General features: G+C 40.1%; 1 protein-coding gene across 1 annotated transcript in view; it reads left to right on the top strand.

The window, feature by feature from the left end:
• The window catches only part of AFG1L (AFG1 like ATPase), a 59,466-nt gene that overhangs the window by 29,157 nt on the left and 9,163 nt on the right, over positions 1–21,146 (top strand). Inside the window, exons 8-10 of the mRNA XM_083433560.1 lie at positions 7,107–7,189; positions 10,586–10,656; positions 10,913–11,013. Coding sequence (XP_083289686.1) covers positions 7,107–7,189; positions 10,586–10,656; positions 10,913–11,013 — 255 coding nt within the window. The remainder of the gene's footprint in view (positions 1–7,106; positions 7,190–10,585; positions 10,657–10,912; positions 11,014–21,146) is intronic.

The following is a 21,146-nucleotide window of genomic DNA, read 5'->3' as shown; positions in this document are numbered from 1 at the left end:
ATCTTAATCGTTTATTTTTATTCTGGAAATCTAGTTTCTGAAATCAACACTTTCCCTTTTCTTCTTCTTCCCTGTTTGGAGCTCTGGCAGGAGCAAAGATTCATGCCAAGGAAGGAAGTACAAATCAGATTTTGAAGTAAGAAAGCATTGTGAGCAAACTTCATATTGGATGGAACTGAGTTAAAGTAACTTAGTCATCTTTATATATTTGACCTGTTGTTGAACAACTGCTCATTTAGTCTAGCATGAAACATAGCCAGTCCTGTTCTGCTTTGCAGAAAGGCATACTGTATACCATTTACTTACTAGAATAAGAGCTATCCTTAGTTGTGGGAGTGCATTCTTTGTAAGAGTTGTTTATACTTTTGGATATAATGCAAAGCACCTTGTCAAAGACCAAGATGTTGGTTTACATACCGCTTCTGTTTGGCGCAGTGGGTAGGGAACGATTCTCTTGAGAGACCTTGAAAAAGGAAGCCGTGTTATGCTCCTACCTTATTCCCCACTAAAACTTAATATTGTTCCCTTTGTTTAGGACGTTCTCTTGATTATGCACCCACTAAGCTGAACTTTAAAGAACTTTATAGTTATTGCAACTCTAGTCAAACGATCTCAATCTGTTGCATAGCTACAGCTACGTGGTATGCAGAAACAACTGTAAAGCATCTAATTTGAATTAAGGAACCAAATTATCAATTTTGTGTGCTGAAGCAGAGAAACTAAACTTCTTATTCCAGCTGAGGTTCTGGACAATGATACAGCTATGAAGAATGAACAGTTACTTCATATCCACAGTGTTTTAACAAACATAGGAAATAAATCATTATTAATAGAGAATAATTATCAGCCTTTAGAAATATTAAGCCCAACAAATCTGATTTAATACATACAGACTCCAGTTATGCAATGTAGCAGCAGTAGTAGCTATAGCCTTACACACACATTTTATGCATAGTATTCTTTTCCAACTTGAGGGCCTGATCTATTCATTTTGGGTGTTAAAATGTTTTTTATCTTTTTAGATTTAGTATTTTGTATTTATTTAAAAATGTAATATTTATGTACATGCACTCTATTCTCAATTTAGAGTTCTGTAGCTGCTGGGATATGCTTGAGAAAAGGAAACTGGCATTTCATTTAACCCTTTGAGGGTTTATTATGTAGAACAAGTAGCCTTTTGTGCTTGAAGTTGTACACTCTGAAAAAAAAAGCAACACCTGAATATCTCTGGAGCTTGAATAATTATGCCCGATTGTGTTTTGCTGGTGTAGGTCACAGGAAATTCACTTAGGGTAGACTCTCTACAAAGCTAAGATATATGCAGATTTTCTGTTGTTGGATTGTGTAAAAATTATTTACTGTTAATACTTGCATAAAGGTTAGAAAGGTTGATGAAGTGATATTTAGTATTGCTTTACTATTCACTGCGTGTCAGGATGTAATTATGACTGATTCATGGAACTGTCTTAGGAACGAACCATCTTTATTAAAATGCTGATCAAGATAAGAGCTGACAGTAATAAAGAATAGAACATTTTAGTCTTGTTGCTTTTCAATGATTGCTAATTACCCCAGAGGTCATGTATAGTGCTTGGGAGGATTCATTGACATTATTTTCTTTTAAGTCTGCTGTTTGAACAACATCTGAACATGAAGACAAAGACTGAGTGCATACTGAACAATAGTTTGACCAAGTTTTTTTATTCCACAAATACTAGATGATTCCTCTCTTTTCCGTTTTGTTACAGAAATTTATGTTCAAACGATAAGGCAGGATCTTTGTTTTAAGATCATATCCTGATCACATCCATCACTGTCTTCAGAAGGTCAAACAAATAAAGATGAAACAATGTACTACTAACTCTCCTATAGTTTATTGTATGTAGAGCATAACCCAAAGGAGAGGTAATTAAAAGTCCAGTCTCGTTCCTATGACTTTGGTTATCTTATGAATCAGAATCTTCAGTTTCTTTATTAGATTACAAGGTGCATTTAACCTACAATATACCTTCAGATAGAAGGCTTTTTAGTACCCTTTGTACCATGTTTGGAACTGAAGTGTGGGCAGTGTTACATGTCATGATTTGAAGACAAACTAATATCCAGACAGAAGAAATACAGAGCATGGGGGAGAGATTTAGGCCAATGAAATAAGTATACAGTCATACCTTGGGTTGAATGTGCTTCGGGATGAGCGCGTTCGAGTTGCGCTCACGGCAACCCAGAAGTAATGGAGCACATTACTTGTGGGTTTCGCCGCTTGCGCATGCGCAGACACGGCGAAAAGCGATGGCGCGCGTGCGCAGACGTGCCATCACTAGTTATGTTGCTTCTCGAGGCGAACGGGGCTCCGGAATGGATCCCGTTCGCATCTAGAGGTACCACTGTACAGAGAGGAGTGAAGCAAGTGATTTCAGGCTAAATGTGTTTTTTAAGGGTGTTTTTTGTTGCTGTTTTTTGGTCAAAGACCCCTTTGAGAATCTGATGAAAGTCCTCTCCCCAGAAAAATACACATAAACACACACACTTTTTTGCACACAATTTATTTTATCGCAGTAGAAAAATCTTTTTTGTGTATGCTCAGTCCACAGACCTCTTGAAGCCTGTGTGGTCTATGGGTCACAGGTTAAGAACCACTGGTTTGAACCCTTGGTTGAACAGCCTCCTGCAAGCTAGGGCTCCCCCCAACCAATGTTTTATCAACGGCAACTCTCGTAAACCCCAGCTGGTATGGCCTTGCTGGCTGAGGCTGATGGAAGTTGTAGTCCAAAACATCAGGCGGGGAATCAGTTTTGGGAATTCAGAACTAGAAAAGGTAGCACTTAATGGGAAGTGGGGTGTATGTGCATGAAGTGAGTAGATTAGGTAGGTGCACAGAACTCAGGAGCCATAATGAGGGCAGCCGGGTTAGAAATAGGGTAGCTTGGTTATGAGTAATAACCCTTCTCAGTAGTTAAAATAACCTTCTGAGGGCTTCATGATTGGTGGCGAAAAGTGGGTGGGGCAAAGGATGTGATTCTTATCTTGTATAGTAGGCTAAATACAAGCCATGAAAAGGTTAGTGGTTTCTTCATACACATGTATGTGCATGCCCCTTCTCGTCTCCATTCAGGCAAGCAGAAGGCACCATCATAGTTCAAGGACACATTTGAGCAGGCAAAGGCAGAGTCCCTAGAGCAGGGCTAGTAAGAGGACATGACTTAGAGATTTTAAGAGCTGGGTTCAGTCCCTGGGCCTGAGGTTGCCCGATTATTATTATTATTATTATACCCTGCCCATCTTGGCTGGGTTTCCCCAACCACTCTGGGAAGTTTCCAGCACATATAAAAACATAATAAAATGTCAAATCAACATTTCAGACAATTCATTTGCAATTCATTACAAAACCCATCAGCAAAATCATGGCAGTAGGTACTTGTACTTGCAAGATTGGTATAGACACAATACTGGGGAGCTTTTCAACATGCCTAAGAGATCAAAAACTGGATACAGGATATTGTTCTCTCCCCTTCTCACTCTTCTTTCTGGGAGGAAGTTCCTCACGTCGACCCTAACTAGAGCTATAACAGATGTGCTAGAACAAGCATCCACAACAGTTAGTGTTAACAGGGAAATGTTAAGCAGGGATTCACCTTAACCAAAACCTGAAATCAGATTTGGGACATTGGCAGAAATCCTAGCCAATTGAATAAATTAGTGAATTGGTAATACAACCAAAGCTTTGGAAGAAGCGCTGGCACATAGGACATTGTAGCAGGATTGAATGAGGAGGTATTCCTCCTGCTTGAGAAATATATTTATTTTTAAGCTCTTGTAAGGACTTAATTATGTATTTATTTTTAAGAACAGATGTCCAAATAAAAAAACCCTTAATTTAATAATGAAACTTAATTTTTTTAAAGGAAAACTGGGTATCAGGCTGGGGGGGCATGCAAATCTTTTTTGGGATGGGTCATAGCTTGGTGGTAGAACATCTGCTTGGCATGTAGGTTCCAGCTTTCATGAACAGCATCTCCATTTGGGGCTGGGAGAGAAACCTGCCTAAAATTGAGACACACTGCTAGTCACTTTAGACCAAACTGAGCTAGAGGAACCAATGGTCTGACTTGGTATAAGGCAGATTGCTATGTTCCTATGCTGTATTTTCAGTATGGATGTTACATCTAACTTGTAGTGATTATATGGAGGAAAGCATAGTTGTCTCCAATGGCTGTATCATTTTCAGTAGTGTTAGGGTTATTATTCCATTCTAACAGAAATTCCTAATATCACGGTTTGTCTCCATTTCTACCTTACAGAGTCTAAAGTTTTTCCCCTTACAGTAACGTGTGTGAGTGATAAGGGTTTTTTTTAACCTTCTTAATTATATTTTCAGAATGTAATTGTGTTTGTCCTTTGCTCTACATAAATACATAAACCAATACATAATAATGCGAGCAGCTGAATAATTCTAAGCATTAAAATTGAATAGTGTAAGAAGTCACAGTCTTTATGCCAATGGTTTTGAAATGCTCCTTTGATGTGACATGCAGCTCTGCTATGACTAGCTTCTACTACCATTGGGAAAAGGACAGGAGTCTTTTAACACTGCAGATGAAATAGGATTATCGAAAGACTTTAAATGTAAACCAACTGTTAGGAGTGTAGCTTTAAAATTAAGGGCTAAAATATGAAGACTCCAGCTAAAAGTTCTTTAGCTGCTGATTAGGATTCCCTGATGGTGATTAGTGAGTGTGGAATGCAATTATGCCTGTAAGCTTTAATCAATCCCATGATGGAGAAGTCAGTTGCTCAAAGAGAGGCCAAATTAATACATGTATTGTTTCTATTGGGCTTATTATTTTTAACACTAAAAAAAAAAAAGTAGGCAAATTTGTGATGAAGTATTTCGGAGCATACAGAATTTTAACAGTCCAGAAGCATGTGAACTTTACTACCAAATATTCTGTCTGTCTTTATCCTAAGAACGTTTTATTTTACATTGCACAACATTCTGACATGTCTTTCGTGTTGTGTTGTGTGAGCAATTAATCTCACTGTGCAGTAACCCAAGACCTTTTCAAATAGCAATTTTCCTTGTGTAAGTATTTCAAATGTTGAGAGAGCTCCATTTTTATTTACATAACCACCTCTCTGTGTATATATTTGAAGTCATGTATTTCTGTTATTAAGATATTCCAGTGTATGGAAGCTTAGAGAATAGTTTGTGATGTGAACAGGTCACCTGATAATAAGGGACCCTGCCTGTGCTGAAGTCAGTGACCCAACAATATGACCATGATTTTGCTGCAGACCATGGAACTAGCACAGGGGTCAGCAACCCTTTTCAGCCATGGGCTGGTCCACCATCCCTCAGACCATGTGGTGGGCCAGACTATATTGGGGGGGCGGGGGATGAACGAATTTCTATGCCCCACAAATAACCCAGAGATGCATTTTAAATAAAAGCCCACATTCTACTCATGTAAAAACACCCGGCAGGCCCCACAAATAACCCAGAGATGCATATTAAATAAAACGACACATTCTACTCGTGTAAAAACACGCTGATTCCTGGACCATCCGCAGGACAGATTGAGAAAGCAATTGGGATGCATCCGGCCCCTGGGCCTTAGGTTGCCTACCCCTGAACTAGCATCTCAAATGCAGATTCCAGCAGCTTGAGCGCAATTATAAGAACATCAGTTTTCACTATAAGGGAAGGCCTTCGTGTTTCATTGGGGTGGGGGTAATCCAAGTTCAGATCTCTTTGTCCTTAGAAACAACTTTTCCCTTCCTTCCTTCCTCATGTCTTCTGATCTATTATCCACCATGCAATCATTGCTATTATTATATAATTATTAATTTGTATGTATGTATTGCCTTCATGTGCCAAGATAACGCACAGTTTCAAACAATATTAGAATAAACAAATGATACAAAATATCCTTAGGCAACTTCAGGAACTGATGCCACAAACTCCCAGACCTTGCGTCCAGCTTCCCTCAGAGCAGACAGGCCCTAAGGAAGGTGGGAGAGGGATAATAACTTTACTAATAATAGCAATTTATACATTAAAAAATATTCAGAACTGCCCCTTCCAAATTGCAATGAAATTAAGTATTTGCATACACTGTGCAAATTTACTCAAACTGCAGAATAATTTTAAAGGCATTTTTCCAGATTTGCTGCAGAAATCCATTCTTGCCGACCACTGTGTGCTTGGGCTACAATTTTATTCTTGCTTACTTAGAAGAAAAGTCCACAGAACTCATTGGAGTTATTTATTTATATTGCATTTCTAAAAGTTTGATATGTAGCCTTTCTGAGTTCAAATGCAGCTTACACATTGCAATTAAAAAACACAATCTGCTCTATTCAACTAAGTCATATTCAGAGTAGACCGGTTGTAAAAAACCAAACTTGGTAGCTCAAGTTACTTAGGTCCATAGATTTCATTGAGTCTGCACTGAGTATGACTGTTGGAAATCACCCAGTATCAATAAAACTTCTTTTAGAAACCTAAAAAAACTTACAGCATGCCATAATACAAAGCAGCAATTTATAGAGAACAGGTGAAGAAAAAAGTCTGCCAAGTCAAAGAGAGGCTTGCTTATATAAAGCTCACTTTATTTACCTTCAAGGACATATGCAGAGAGTTGGGCTGTTCTTGTACATTCAAACTAGGGCTGTGATTGCTGGCATTCCTAGCCCCTATTTCATATTGATGAGCAAAAACTATAGAGGTTGTTTGAAACTTTGATCACCTTTTGTCTGATTTGGATAAACGTCCACTTTATGTTGTTGTTTTGCCTGGCTCTACTACCTTGTATTGCTTACTGAGTGATGCTGAAAATGTATGTTTGTAACAGCTGCATTAAGGCATTCTTAGTGGCCGGGAGGAGAATTCTCAGTGATTTTTTGGTATAACTTTGAAGCAGCCTTGATGGTGGAATGAGCATAATCCAAGTGAATAACTTGCCGGACCCATCATTCAGTTTGCCTTATGCTGATTCATAGGAACATATGAGCTGATGCACTGCTAAGATATGCTGTACACCCTTGCAAAATTCCATAGCATCTGCTTAAGGAAAGTAACAACTCTGTTATTTTGTTTATGTATTCAGAAATACTGCAGCACTATCCAGCTGGATTCCGGAATAGACTATAGGAAACAAGCGCTACCAGCAGCAGGAAAGCTATATTACCTGTAAGTTGTTAAAGCTAAAGGTATTTTTCTTTTCTTTTTCTTTCCTTCACTAGCCAACATGTCTTGCCACAGGGGTAAGTAAAAACACTCTCTCCACCCCACAAAACCAAACAAATGCCAACTATCTTCTGTTTTGCCACAGTGCTAGTGCCATCAGATGGCATTTTCAGAATCTTCAGTTACATCGTTTAAAATGTGTGACTGAATCAAAACTAATTAGATTTTGGGGGGAGGTGTGGTGTTTGCAGAACTGAAGTGACAGATGGTTATAAAGCAATGAATATCCTCTTGTAAAAGAGTGTGCAATTCCCTGGTAAATAAAAGAGCATCCTTTATTGTAGTAAACTAATTATTTATACAAATCCTCTGACAAGGACTCATTTACTGTTGGGTGTTACCATTTGTGGATTGAAAAACTTGTCTTATTTTGACAGATGATCTGCTTGTATCTAGGATGTTGATTTCCTTCAGCATTTATTCTCTGTTTGAAGATGATAAAAAATAATACCATAATACAGCTATAAGTACAATTTATCTGTATAGCTTTGATTTCTGTTTCCCTAATGATAGTTTACCCTCAGAGCAATTTGAGAATACAAGTATATGTGATGCAAAGTTGTTCCAACATTTAAGAAGAGAAAGTGGTTTTAATCAAGCCAATACAAGTACAAATCTACTTGTAGCTTTATTATGGCATTGTTTTTTTAATATTATTTTTGAGGAGTTTAAATAAGGACTGGGCTTTCCAGCTAGCAAAATGATTAGCCCCAGTCTAGGACTATAATGGGAGTGTACCATTTAGTTCATAATCTAGGGGTTGCACCTTGGATATAATTTTTGGGGTGAGTTTTATACTCAGGATTGCCAGACAACTGGATATGACCTGAAGTTTTAGGTTTTAACCTTATTCTGAGGCTTCTGGGGAAGGAATAAAATGTTGGAGTTAGGGACTTGTTAATTAAAAGTTACTGAGCATTGCTTCCCATCCTGAGCAGGAAAAAAGAAATTTCACTTCACATACTGGGTTCAAGGCCACAATTAGTGCTTGCAATACTAACAAATGATTTTGATATTCTAAAATTTTATCTTTTAAGGGAGAAACAATTTATTTTCTCATATTGTGGTAGAATTCATGTATGTTGATATTGTGTTAAGCTTGGACTGCATTGAGTGTTGATAGGTACTCCTTTAGAAATGTGGTTTTTCCTCCTGCAAATCTGGACTGAGCATCAAAGGGCTTGGGCAAAATTTGCCTGTTTCACCCATAAACAGAGTTCCCACTCCAGATCTATAAAGGAGAGGTGCTAGGTAATGTTATGGGGATGGATTTCTGCTTCTGACATTGCTACATTTTGAGCTAAATGTATATATATGAGCAAGGGCAGAAGAATCTCCACAGTCTAACTTATATTTCAGGGCCTTCTCTCCTAGTGGGCAAGATGAGATACTAATGGATTGCTAATGGTGAGGCACCATCCTTAGTACAGTGGTACCTCAGGTTACAGACACTTCAGGTTACAGACTCCACTAACCCAGAAATAGTACCTCGGGTTAAGAACTTTACTTCAGGGTGAGAAAAGAAATCAAGTGGCAGCGGCACAGCGGCAGCGGGAGGCCCCATTAGCTAAAGTGGTACCTCAGGTTAAGAACAGTTTCAGGTTAAGAACGGACCTCCAGAACGAATTAAGTTCTTAACCCGAGGTACCACTATATACATATTTTCTGGCATTGTACTTTTGCCTGAATTCACAAAGGGCTGAGTCAAGGATTGCAACAAGTTGAAATGGAACAGCTGTCGTCTGTCTGAAGGATTGAAGTGGGGAATATATATATATATGTATATATTTACTTTAAGGCAATTTTTCTGTGTGTGGTTCCATAGTCCCAGTCCTTAAAACTACTAGCACATTTTACTGCGCAAAAGAAGTTTATTATAACATTTTTGCATTCTGTATCCAGACTAAGTCTAGTTTAAACATAAAGAACCATAAGAAGAGAGACCAGGAGTCTCTAACAATCGTTAACACCTAGACAGCAAAGCAAGCAAATACATATGCCACATGGTCATAGTATTTCCCACTATAGTAATATGTATTGCATTTCTATTTAAATTATAGTAAATGGGTGATGTCTAGCTGAATCCCTTTGAGAGACTCTGGAGCAGACTTGGGAAAGGTGTCAGGGGCTGCAGGGGAAGGGAAGGGAAGGAAAGGAAAGGAAAGGAAAGGAAAGGAAAGGAAAGGCCCATTGCGCAAGTAGACTTCTGCTGATGCAACACAGAGTATCAACCTATAATTCTAAAATGGTATATAAACATAAATTACCACTATATGCGAATTTTATGCAAATCTGCTTCCTCTTTTGTACTTTTTGGATGGTTATGCGTTAAGTGGCTGCTTCAATCATTGCTGAAAATTTCCTGTAATTTCATAATCTTTGGCCATCTCAAATTATTTGGAGAAGGATTTTAGATATGTCAAAACTAATTATATACAGTATGATCCTATACATGTTTACTTTTAAGTAAAGCCCACTGGTTTTAGTGGGACTTATTCCTAAGTAAGAGGGCATAGGAATGCAAACTTTATTCTAGAAAATGCCAGATCAACACATTACATTTTATTTGTATCCATTTAAACCTGTGATAAAATAATATTTACTTCAGATATAATTTCACTGCAGCCTCTTAGAGGTTGTAAGGGTTCCCCTTCAGATGCTTGCTAGCTTTTGCTTCTTTGCTCTCATTTTGTGTGCGAGATATAGACAAAAGCTTATAGATATAGACAAAAGCTTATAGATATAGACAAAAGCTTATAGATATAGACAAAAGCTTATAGATATAGACAAAAACTTACTCTGTGTGTGTGTGAATGCATTGTTGGCATCTGTCTGTCTCAAGAGACAATGGAACAGTGCACCAGTGAAAGTAAGTCAAGGCACTGGGCAGTTATGGTGCCTGCTGTGGCTGTAGAGACCAACATGGGAGAGACATGTTTCCTTGCAGGTGGGGCAAATGAAGGCGTCCAGTTTTGCTGTTACTGATGCACCATGGGGTTTCTTCTCTCTGCGCTCCTCCCAGCATATGTGTGTGTGTGTGTGTGTGTATCTATCTATCTGATGGCCTGGCCTGGCATTGCCTCATTACTGGAAACAGCTTGAAACACAAAAGTCTTCCTATGTATGCAAATAAAGCAGAATCATCTACCTGAGAGTTAATGTTCTCTGCTTTTAAGTGTATTCTAACTCTAATGTTTGTATTTACAACATAACATCCTGTTCTGTCTTTCTCTCTCACTCTCCTTTTTTATGGGCAAAAAGCTAAGCAAGCTCAGGCAGCTGTTTGATGTTGGCTTCAAGTGTTATTAATTTCATATTCTATTATTCTTTTCACTGTAGCACAAGTGAAGCTGATGTGGAGGCTGTCATGGATAAGTTGTTTGATGAGCTGGCTCAAAAACAAAATGATTGTACGTAAGTTAATTTCTCTTGAAAGAGAATACATTTAGAACACAATGCCCAATCTCCACTGACCAATTAATAAGTTCCACTGCTGTATATGGGTTGATGCCACACTCAAGTGGCAGTCATTGTATCAGCATTTTGTCTAATTTATGTGTTGAATCATGTGCTATTATTCATCAAGCTATGCATTTCCTATCTGTAAGAGATGAGTTTTGTAGTAATTATCCAGACAAGATTGAGTCTTTGTTCATGTTCCCATAGTAACTAGACCAAGGATTTTAAAAGTACAAGGCAGAGAGCTGAGAGTGAATAAAGCGTGTGGAACCATTGCAGACTTCACATTTGAAGAGCTGTGTGACAGAGTGAGTACCCAGTCAAGCCTAGATCAGTTGGGCTTTTCAGGCTCCCCCCCCCCTTTTTATTATATTATCCCAGCTCCAAACAAGCTTTGAGATATCCTTTGAGCCTACAACAACAAGAATAACAAGAAAACTTGAATTCTAGAGTTGAAAAGTAAAACTGAAAGGGTGAAAAAAAGCATAGCACAATCAGTTTCTCTTGAAAGTGATCTCTATGATAAACAATTTAAATGTGTGAATAAAATTCTGGAACTTGCTAAGGCACTAGTGTCCAAAAGAAATTCACATCTAGATGTCAGTTGTTAAATGCTGATCACTTAGGTAAGGAGCACAAAGAATAAAAACTTCCTTTCAGAATCAGACCAAAGGTCCATCTATCACATGTCTCCAATGGTGAATTACATTTGATCTATCCTAGCTGTTTTCACTTACTTCCGGTGAGACAAAGGATAAGACTTCCATCTAAATACCTTTTCAGCCAAGGATTCACATGCTGCCCTTTGAGTTACTACTCCATGGTGACTCTCTGTGAGACCCTAGAGAATATTCTTTAAGAAACTGCCCATCTGTACCTGTACTGAGAATGTAGAGCTGCCAGCCAGGTAGCTTACTAAAGAAGCCTGTTGCCTTGATCAAGGGCAAAAGCTGTTCAATGGTTGTCTTGCCTACTGTGACTTTATACTAAAGTATACTCTCATAGGTAGTTTTGTGTAATGTGGATACTAGAGTTCTATAATTGCATATAGTAAATATTCTAAAAAGGTTTACTTTTTTTTTAGAATGTAAAATGATCTCTAGAAATCTTATCTAATGGCATTGTATGACCAAAAGTGTCTAGCATTGTGTGTCTTAAGTGTTAGCCTTGTTGGGCCTTTTTCTGAGTACTCAGAATTGCCGCTCATGAGGAAAGCAGTTGTATAGTCAGGAAACTGCCCCTCTGCAGACATGCCCCCAATATATAGGTCATATTGGAGGTGGTGTGTGACTCAGGAATCCATGTAGGGCTGATTTGTACAGCTCTGACTTCCTACCTCAAACATTTATGGCTGTTATGAGACAAATAGGGCTTCTACAATAAGGACAGGCGCCACTTAAATTGGAGGGGAAACAGATTGCTGGTACATCAAAAAAAAGTGGCAGAGTAGTTTTGAAACCGATCACTGAGGAAAAGTTGATAGGAGCTGAAGAACATGTGGTTAGGGTGAAAATGGGAGTGTTCCATATGGGAGTGGAGCAGAATTAGGCAATGAAAGTGTAAGGGTACATGATAACCATTTAGTGCGGTAGGTGGAAATTTGGAGAGCGACACCACATATAGATGGTCATACTCTTCCGCAAGAAGTCTGTGAGCCAAAATGGGCAAGCTAGAGTTTCCTTCAAAACCAAAGGAGAGCATAGATATAGTAGCCAATGTTATCTTTTGGGTACTAATATTCTGTGAAGCAAAGGGAAGGGCATATGAGAATGGTGTAACTGTATGTGAAAGAGAACATAAAATCAAAGAAACTTGACATCTCCAAAGGAACAGGCTTTTTCGCAGGAAGTGGGATGATAATGCATACCCCAAAGTAATAGAATTGGGGATATATTATTACCCCCTCAGCAGAATGCCCAGGGGGATCTTGAGATGGACAATGCAATCAATTAGGCATCTAAAAGGATAAAGTGTTGTTGTAATGAGTGTATTAAATTACTCTCACATTGACTGTGGGTAGATTCATGTTCTGGTCACAACACAAAGGTAAAAATAATAATCTTTGGTTGTTGTTTAGTCATTTAGTCATGTCCGACTCTTCATGACCCCATGGACCAGAGCACATATAAAAGAAATCTAGAAAACCCTAAATCACTCTGCCCTAAGACAGCTGGTGATGGAATTGATGAGAGGGGAGTTTCAAGTGATGCCCAGGACCAGATGGAAGGCAGGAAATGTGCTTTTGAACTGATGGGGAACAGTGATCATAGTGCTATCAAATTCAACATATGGACAATTGTCAGAGAAGTCCAACATGATTGCACTTGACTTCAGAAGCAGGGGGGAAATGAGGTAGAGCTGCATTGGTGAAACCAGCCCCCTTCTGAGTCTCTCCCTCCACACAGGCCTTCCTCTGGAAACAACCCCCTTATAAAGGCTCCTAGGGCTGGAGGGTGGGGCAAGGCAGGTGGAAAAAACCATTAGCTGCTCAATATTGTATCATTGGGAAAAGTGCAGAAAAGGGCTACCAGAATTATCACTGAGTTGGAACAACTCTACCATGATGAAAGTTTATAATCTTTTGGGGTTTCAGCTGAGAAAAAAACCAAGTAAGAGGGAGGGACTCCTGTTTAATTCTTTGGCCATTGGCCTGTAGGACCCCTCAGGACTAATAATAATAATAATAATAATGCCATCAACTTACGCTAACTTTGAGCGTAACTTTGGGTCAGCACAAAAAAACAAATGCTCTTCTAGTAAATGTGTTGGTGCAAGGTCATTTTCCTTGGTCAGACAAGTAGGCAATGAAACATGATTGTTGCCTTTTGTGGTAAAATAATAAAATGGAAATTTAAGAGTTTAGTCCTATGCATTTGCATTCAGAGATGATTACAGCCAAATTCAGTGGGGCTGGCTTCTTAGTTAGTGCAATTAGGATTACATGCTAAATTCTAAACATTACAAAATTATTTTTAACAACAATTCAAGCCCCAGAAATGTTCAGATGGGAGTATTTAACACTGAAGAAGATGAACTCTACATACAGATTGTGAAAATGAATTGGTAGTTATTTATAGTCTGAACACACACTCATAAAATTCTAATTAACTTTGAAATGGAAATATGGTTTTTCTTTCATTCCTAGGTCATTCAAGGCCAGCCCTACCTTTGTGCATGACCACCCGCTTGATTTAGACATAGTGGTTGAATCATGCCCCAACACACACACACCCCACATGGATTAGTCCATATGCATTAGACTGCAACATAGAATAAATCTTGTAGGTTTCATATTTGCAGTTATATATATTTGTGGCACTCAAGAGCTTTAAACAGGGACAAATCTCAGCGGACTGATTTGCACATAATGATTTAGCACCATGTGCATGATCTGGAAGGAGCCTGAACATTGCCTTGGGCTTGGGTGCTCTCCTCTCCACATAAGGAAGCAAAGGACCTCAGCAGTGTCTCCTTTCAGTATCAGATAATACTGGTGTAGCTTTATGTACAGACCTGATTTTGTGCTTTAAAAGAAACTCTGGTTAGTTAAACAAGCCAACTTCATAATCCATGGTTTGAAGTTGGCTTGTTAGAAACTTAGCACAGAGTTTCTTCTAAATGACAAAATCTGGTTCCTTTGTCACTGTCAGGATTTGTGGAATGTAAAACGAAAGACTGCAGAACTCCTTATCTAAATCACACAACAGGGTCAGGAGTGTGCAAATCTGAGCTTTGATCTTCTTGCAGCTCATGCAATAAACCATTGCTTAGTACAGAGGTTGTCAATCTAGAGAACACCTTCTTCTATGTGTGGTGCACATGGGGTCTATGTGTGAGAGTGGGAGGGTGAATATGTTTGTGAGGTTGTATGTGTGATTTATTGAGTGTGTGAGAGTGATGTATGTTTGTCTGAGGTCTGTATGTGTGCAATGAGTGTATTGCATGTGCATGAGAAAGTGAATATTATTTAGCCACTTTGTATGGTTTCCCTGGTACTGAAGAATGCCCCCTATTAGACAGCAACAGCATCAGTGTGTGAAAGAAAGAGAAATCAATATTGTGTGATCTCCACAGGACCAGTCAGACATGTCTGATTTCCCTTGACCAACTGAGGTTGTCTGGAGCAGGGGGTGGAGCAGGGAAGCAACAATGACTGTACTTTCTTTAATTCTGTGTTATGCCATACCCCATGGCTATCTTTTTCTCCCCATGCCATGCCCCAAAGGCAGGTGGTTTGTGGCTGGTGCCCACAGTGCTATTTCAATATTCAAAAGTGTGCCCACTGTCCCAAGCAGGTTGGCGACCTCTGTCTCAATGTTACATACAAACTACAGAGTGCCGTGAGTTCTTTGTAAGTCTAATTTATATATGTGTCAACATATTGGCCTGCTATGGAAGGAAGGGTATGATCTTGGCCAGGGAGGGTGGGGTATACATTTTTATTTATTTTATTATTATTATTATTATTATTATTATTATTATTATTATTATTATTATTATTATTATTTACTGTATTTTTCGCTCTATAGGGCGCACCAGACCATAGGGCGCACCTAGTTTTTTTTTGGGGGGGGGGAATAAAGAAAAAAAATTATCCCCCCCCCCCCCGGAGCCCCAAAGAGCAAAGAAGCCATGACAGCGAGCCGGATGGATCCTGCTAGCTGTCTTGGCTTCGTTTTTAGCCTTGGGGCTGGGGCGGGGGAAGCCCAAGCTTCCCCCGACCCCAGACCACAGAACGGGTCCAGGAGTGGCGGCGAGGTTGCGCTCAACCTCGCCATCGCTCCCGGAGCTTGCTGCTATCCGTAAGCCTTCTGAGCCCGGCAGGAACTCCCACCGGGCTCTGCAGGCTTGCGGATAGCTGCCCTAAGCCCAGGGGTGCGCAGTGCCATGCTCCCCGGGCTTCGGGCTGCAAGCACCTATCCGCAAGCCTGCAGAGCCCAGCAGGAGTTCCGCGGGCTTGCGAATAGCTTTCTGAAGCCTGGAGAGCGAGAGGGGTCGGTGTGCACCATAGGACGCACACACATTTCCCCTTCATTTTTGGAGGGGGAAAAGTGCATCCTATAGAGCGAAAAATACTGTAAATTGAATGAATAACAACCTCATACCCAGAATGTGTCAAGCTCAAATAATAAGCAAGTGTCATGTGCAGATTTTTATGTATATTATTTCACAGCCTCTGTATTGGTCTTAAGTTCTAGACATTGCATAGCAAATGGAAGAAGGTCCACTGCATCATATAGATGGCCCTGACTGTATAACACACAGAAAGTTGTTTCACTTGTCTTTTCCCACCATCCACCTGTTTCATCCATTTAACCTTGTTTCAGAATCTAGCATCTGTGTATAATGTAAATTAATACTGACCAGAAAGGTAGGTGCAGCATAAATCTTATCTTTAATATCTCCATGTTATCTATATTTCTTAATGCTTCTTTGAAAGAAAAACTTTCAGCCATGATTATGCATAGCAAATACTGCCCTCTGATGGCAATACTAACTTTTTAATGTGATTAAGGCTGTGTGCTGATGGTTCTTTCTCTGCAGCAACGGTGAACTTCCTGATCCACTATTAGTAACTTGATAGTGGTATAGACATAATGGAGACGCTCTCTAGGGGCAAAAGCCTGGTCTCACTCTTCAAAATTCTTAGCAGCATCTTTTGGCAGTCAATGTCAGTCCTAAGGATAACTTGCACTTTTTTATTTTAAGAGCTACATGGGCACCTATATGCACCCATCATTTGACGTACCAAAATATTCATTTTTTAAAAAAAATCAATCCAAAAGTGTGGTAACCATGAAGGCAAGGGGATAGTTACTTTTAATGGACACTACTCAATAGCTGCCAACACCAAACACACCAAAACCTAGAGAGAGAGAGCACAAGAGTTCCCCCCCCCCACTCCCCTTTTTTTAAAAGTTTGTTTCCTTTTTGAGGAGATCCTTGATTGAAGAACTGAGGTTGTTTTGTCTAGGGAAGACTGGCTCCAAGTGATGCAACTGCAGCCATTTGTAATTCTGCACATGTCCACAATTGTGTGGAGAAGGTAGCAAGGATACCACCACGGTATCCCTCATGAATACAGCCACGGTCTCTAAGCAGTGATTTCTACAGTTGCAAGAGTCCTTTCATCAGCTGCTAGAATCATGGAAATGATTCTATCACAGCGGTTGTATCGTCTGTCAGGTTAGATCACATATGAACATTCTTCATGTAAAGGATGATGCTGGGATGGTTACATATCATCCCTTAGCATGTTAAGCCTGAAAGTACTTGTTAATGACCAATTACAACCTACAGTACATAAAATGGAAGAGCCCACAAAAAGTACAAACAACACAGACCCAAAAGGTAATTTCTCTTAAATGACATAGAAAGAAGGAAATTGCAATAGGTAGATTCCAGAGCTTGACTTTCTTTTCTGCTTCCTATTTATGTGGTTTTTTGTATTTCTAGTAACAATAATAAAAACCTCACCTCAGAGCAAAGGGCTGTTGCTTTGCTTTTTTTTCTTCAGATGCAAAAAAAAGGTCAAAGCCATCCCCTTTGTGTGTTATAAAGTTGTGACATTCCCTCGTCCCAGAGGTGCATCTGGCACCTTCACTATACAGCTATTGGTGAATGGGGAAGATGTATGGTACCTCTTTACCCTGGCTTTTGGTACCTGAGATGTGTGGGACTCACCCTTAACTCCTGTGACTTCAATACGGTTTACCTGCTTTAAATACTGAACTTTAATACTGGGACCTGCTGCTGAAGGGGGGTAATAAATTTAATGATAATAATAATTAATAGAAAAATAAGGAAAGTGGGAGTGATTTGTTAGAGCATTACAATATATAGACACCTATTAAAATAACTTGAGATAATGGTAGCAGAACACTTGTTAACTTGGTAGTGAAATGGAAAAAGAATGAAGTGGACAGCTCAGTCAAGCAGACTAAAGTAGATTAACAGCTTGGTGGGCTTGAATTGGCATGAATGTGGTTTGAGTGAGTGTGACATCAATGAAATCCTACTTCCCAGTATTAAGAATTAGTAATAGAAATCCACAGTGGTTGGTCTTCATTATCCATCTTTTACATGGCAGCAACAAGGTAGAAAGCCAAGTCATTAATCACAGAAGTTGATATTAAGATAACTGCAGACTTAAAGGAGTTTCCCATGAAATCCTAGAACTATCTGAAAATTGTTTAGAGTCCTGCAGAAAGGGTCGGGAGTGCAGCTGAGATTGAGCTAGCATTAGGAAAAACACCACTGTCCGCAGAGTGGGTTTTGGTGGTCCCATCTGGTTAAAACAAAATCAGAACATTCGTTTGCTACAATAGGTATGTTCATAAATAAATAAGTAAAATTAGATGTGGCTGAAGGTGTCATTGTGAGAATGAGGAATTGTACCAGGTAATCTTATTTGAAGCTTGAAGTGGAATAACATGCCCAAATACGGCACTAGCTGAAGTGCCATTGAGTATTCAAATTAAGCAAATCAGTTCTTCCTAGGGCAAGTTATGTAGCTTCAGAATAATTATTTCTTTAAAACTAGGCATTGTATTGAGGCTGCTATTGACTGATACAGAAGGAGTAAGCTCTTCAGAAAGGTGACATTTCATAATAAATTATACCAACGTAGACTTCTAGTATTTACATGCTAATCAGTCAATCATACAAAGCAAGACCTTGGACTCCAGAGAGGTTTCAGTAACTTGTCTGGCTCATTCCACAAAATTAAAGCATTTCCCAATAAATGTAACTGAAAGAGGAACAAACTTCAGGAGGTGCATAGGAAGCTGCCTTATACCAGGTCCAGCCATTGGTCCATCTAGCTCAGTACTATCTTCACTGATTGGCAGAGCAGCTCGCCAGGATTTCAGGCAGGGTTCTTTCCCAGCCCTTCCCTGGACATTTCAGTGTTGAAACTGGGACCTTCTGCATGCAAAAGAGATGCTCTGCCACTAATCGGTGGATCTTCCCTAACCAGAGACTGGATTTATATAGGTCTTTAGCTCGTTAATAGGGATATGTTCAATGGGTTCGCTGCACAATGGCTCAGAAGTTGTGCATGGCAGGGAGTCGGAGTCAGTGGCCAGACGCAAAAGCAGGAAGGGCTCCTACAGCTTTAATAACTACCATATTTTTCACTCTATAAGACGCACCAGACCATAAGACGCACCTAGTTTTTGGAGGAGGAAAACAAGAAAAAATATTCTGAATCCCAGAAGCCAGAACAGCAAGAGGAATCTGGCTTCTGGGATAGCCTCTTGCTGTTCTGGCTTCTGGGATAGCCACGCGCAGCCTCTCCCGGGCAGCGAGATGAAGGCTCCCCCTGCTCAGAAGAGGCTGCGCGCGGCTAAGCCAGAAGCCAGGACAGCAAGCGGGATCGCTGCTGTAACACACATGCTCCACATGGCTCTTTAAAGTGAGCACTGAGCAGAACCTCCCACCTGCATTCGCTCCATAAGATGCACACACATTTCCCCTTACTTTTTAGGAGGAGAAAAGTGCTTCTTATAGAGCGAAAAATAACAGTACGTAGAAGAGGGAATTTCATACATTGTATGCTAATCTATACCTGGTGCAATCCCCTCTTCTACACAACTATTACAGGTGTAGCAGCCCTGTCCTCTCTTGCATCCGACCACCGTGCCTAGTAAGAGAACTCAAGATTTGCATGCAGGAGACCCCATGTTCAATTCTTGGCGCCCCTGCTTAAAAAGGGCTCTGCCAGCATGACTGGGAAGGGGGCCTGGCTGAGGTCTTGCAGATGTTACTGAACTAATTGGACCCTCAATCTGACTTGCTATAAAGCAGCTCCACCTGTTCACAGGATCTCACTGTACTTCACTGAATTTGTGGCGGTGTTCCCCCCACCAGGTTTAAAGAATACTGGCATTATACAGGGCACCTGGGTTTATGTGATATTTAGTGGCTTGTATTTCTTCCTTTAAGGGACACGGGTGGCGCTGTGGGTTAAACCACAGAGCCTAGGATTTGCCAATCAGAAGGTCGGCAGTTCGAATCCCTGCGATGGGGTGAGCTCCCGTTGCTCGGTCTCTGCTCCTGCCAACCTAGCAGTTCAAAAGCACGTCAAAGTGCAAGTAGATAAATAGGTACCGCTCCGGCGGGAAGGTAAACGGCATTTCCGTGCGCTGCTCTGGTTCGCCAGAAGCGGCTTAGTCATGCTGGCCACATGACCCGGAAGCTGTACGCCGGCTCCCTCAGCCAATAAAGCGAGATGAGCGCCGCAACCCCAGAGTTGGCCACGACTGGACCTAATGTTCAGGGGTCCCTTTACCTTTACCTTTTTATTTCTTCCTTTGGAACTCTTGGCTTATTCATTGGCTTGTAGGGGTTCTCTCCCTGTTGAGAGTCCCAGCATAAAGAAATCACATTGCTTGTGAGGCTGCTCAGGATCTGTTGCCAGGACCATGATTTCAGTGCCCAGTTCTGTATCTCCTCAGCAGATGTGCCCAACACCCTCACAATGTCTTCAAGGGAACCGCAGCTGTATGGTGGGCAGCTGGCAAAGCTGGAGTGATGCTTTTGAGAAGCTTTTATGGCAGGGCGCATGTTTTCATGTGTGGAGGGTCTAATTCAGTGGCGCAGCTTGTCCCCCCCCCTCCAAAAAAGGGAGGAAAACTCCTCTGTCACAGGGCTCCTGCTCCTCTGTAGAAAGGCAAGTTGTGTAATAACAGTATAATACATGGAAACAGAACTTTGTTTCAAAACAATGTTGGGTAAAGACTTGGCTTTTTCATTTCATTTATTTTACAACATTTTTATATCGCCTAATAACATTCTTAGGGTAGCAAACAATACAGTTTGCAAGTCCGTGGCTGTAATAACCACCACCACCATCATCAAACTTATAATCACTTAAAATATTAATCATTAAGTGGTATATAAATGGCTTAAATAAATAATAATAAATTGCTCATTAGAAATAGTAGAGATAATACCACCAGCAGTCAGCCCTATAAAACAGCACTGCAAAGCACTGAAAGATTATTTTTACATATCACAGGAAAATAAAAAGTTTTCCAACTAGTGTTGAAAGGGCCGTAATGTGGATGCCCATCAAGACTCTCCTGGCAGGGCATTCTTTATGTTTCAGGGGTTTCCCTGCATTCCAAACATGGAAGAGTGTTTTTTGTTTTAATCTCCTGAAACCAGAAATAAAACCTAAGCACTTGGTTTGCTTTTTTAATCTTAGGTATCCAGGGCCATTTAATTAATTCTCAAATGTGTGGTGTACTAAATGATCCATGAACCATCTTTTATCTTTTATGTTGTGGCTGCTATTTTAATTCATAGGAATTTAGTTAAACCAATCGGGTATTAGACTGGATGATGTCCGCAACGTATCTACTACTGTTGTAAATTTCAGACTAATTCATATAGCCTATTTCTGTAATGTGTGCATGCTCCTGCATGAATTCTCTGC

Source organism: Podarcis tiliguerta (genome assembly GCF_965153285.1).
Source record: "Podarcis tiliguerta genome assembly, chromosome: 3".
Lineage (NCBI taxonomy): Eukaryota > Metazoa > Chordata > Lepidosauria > Squamata > Lacertidae > Podarcis > Podarcis tiliguerta.
Note: the sequence above shows the minus strand (reverse complement) of the source record. Positions and strands in the feature narration are given on the sequence as shown.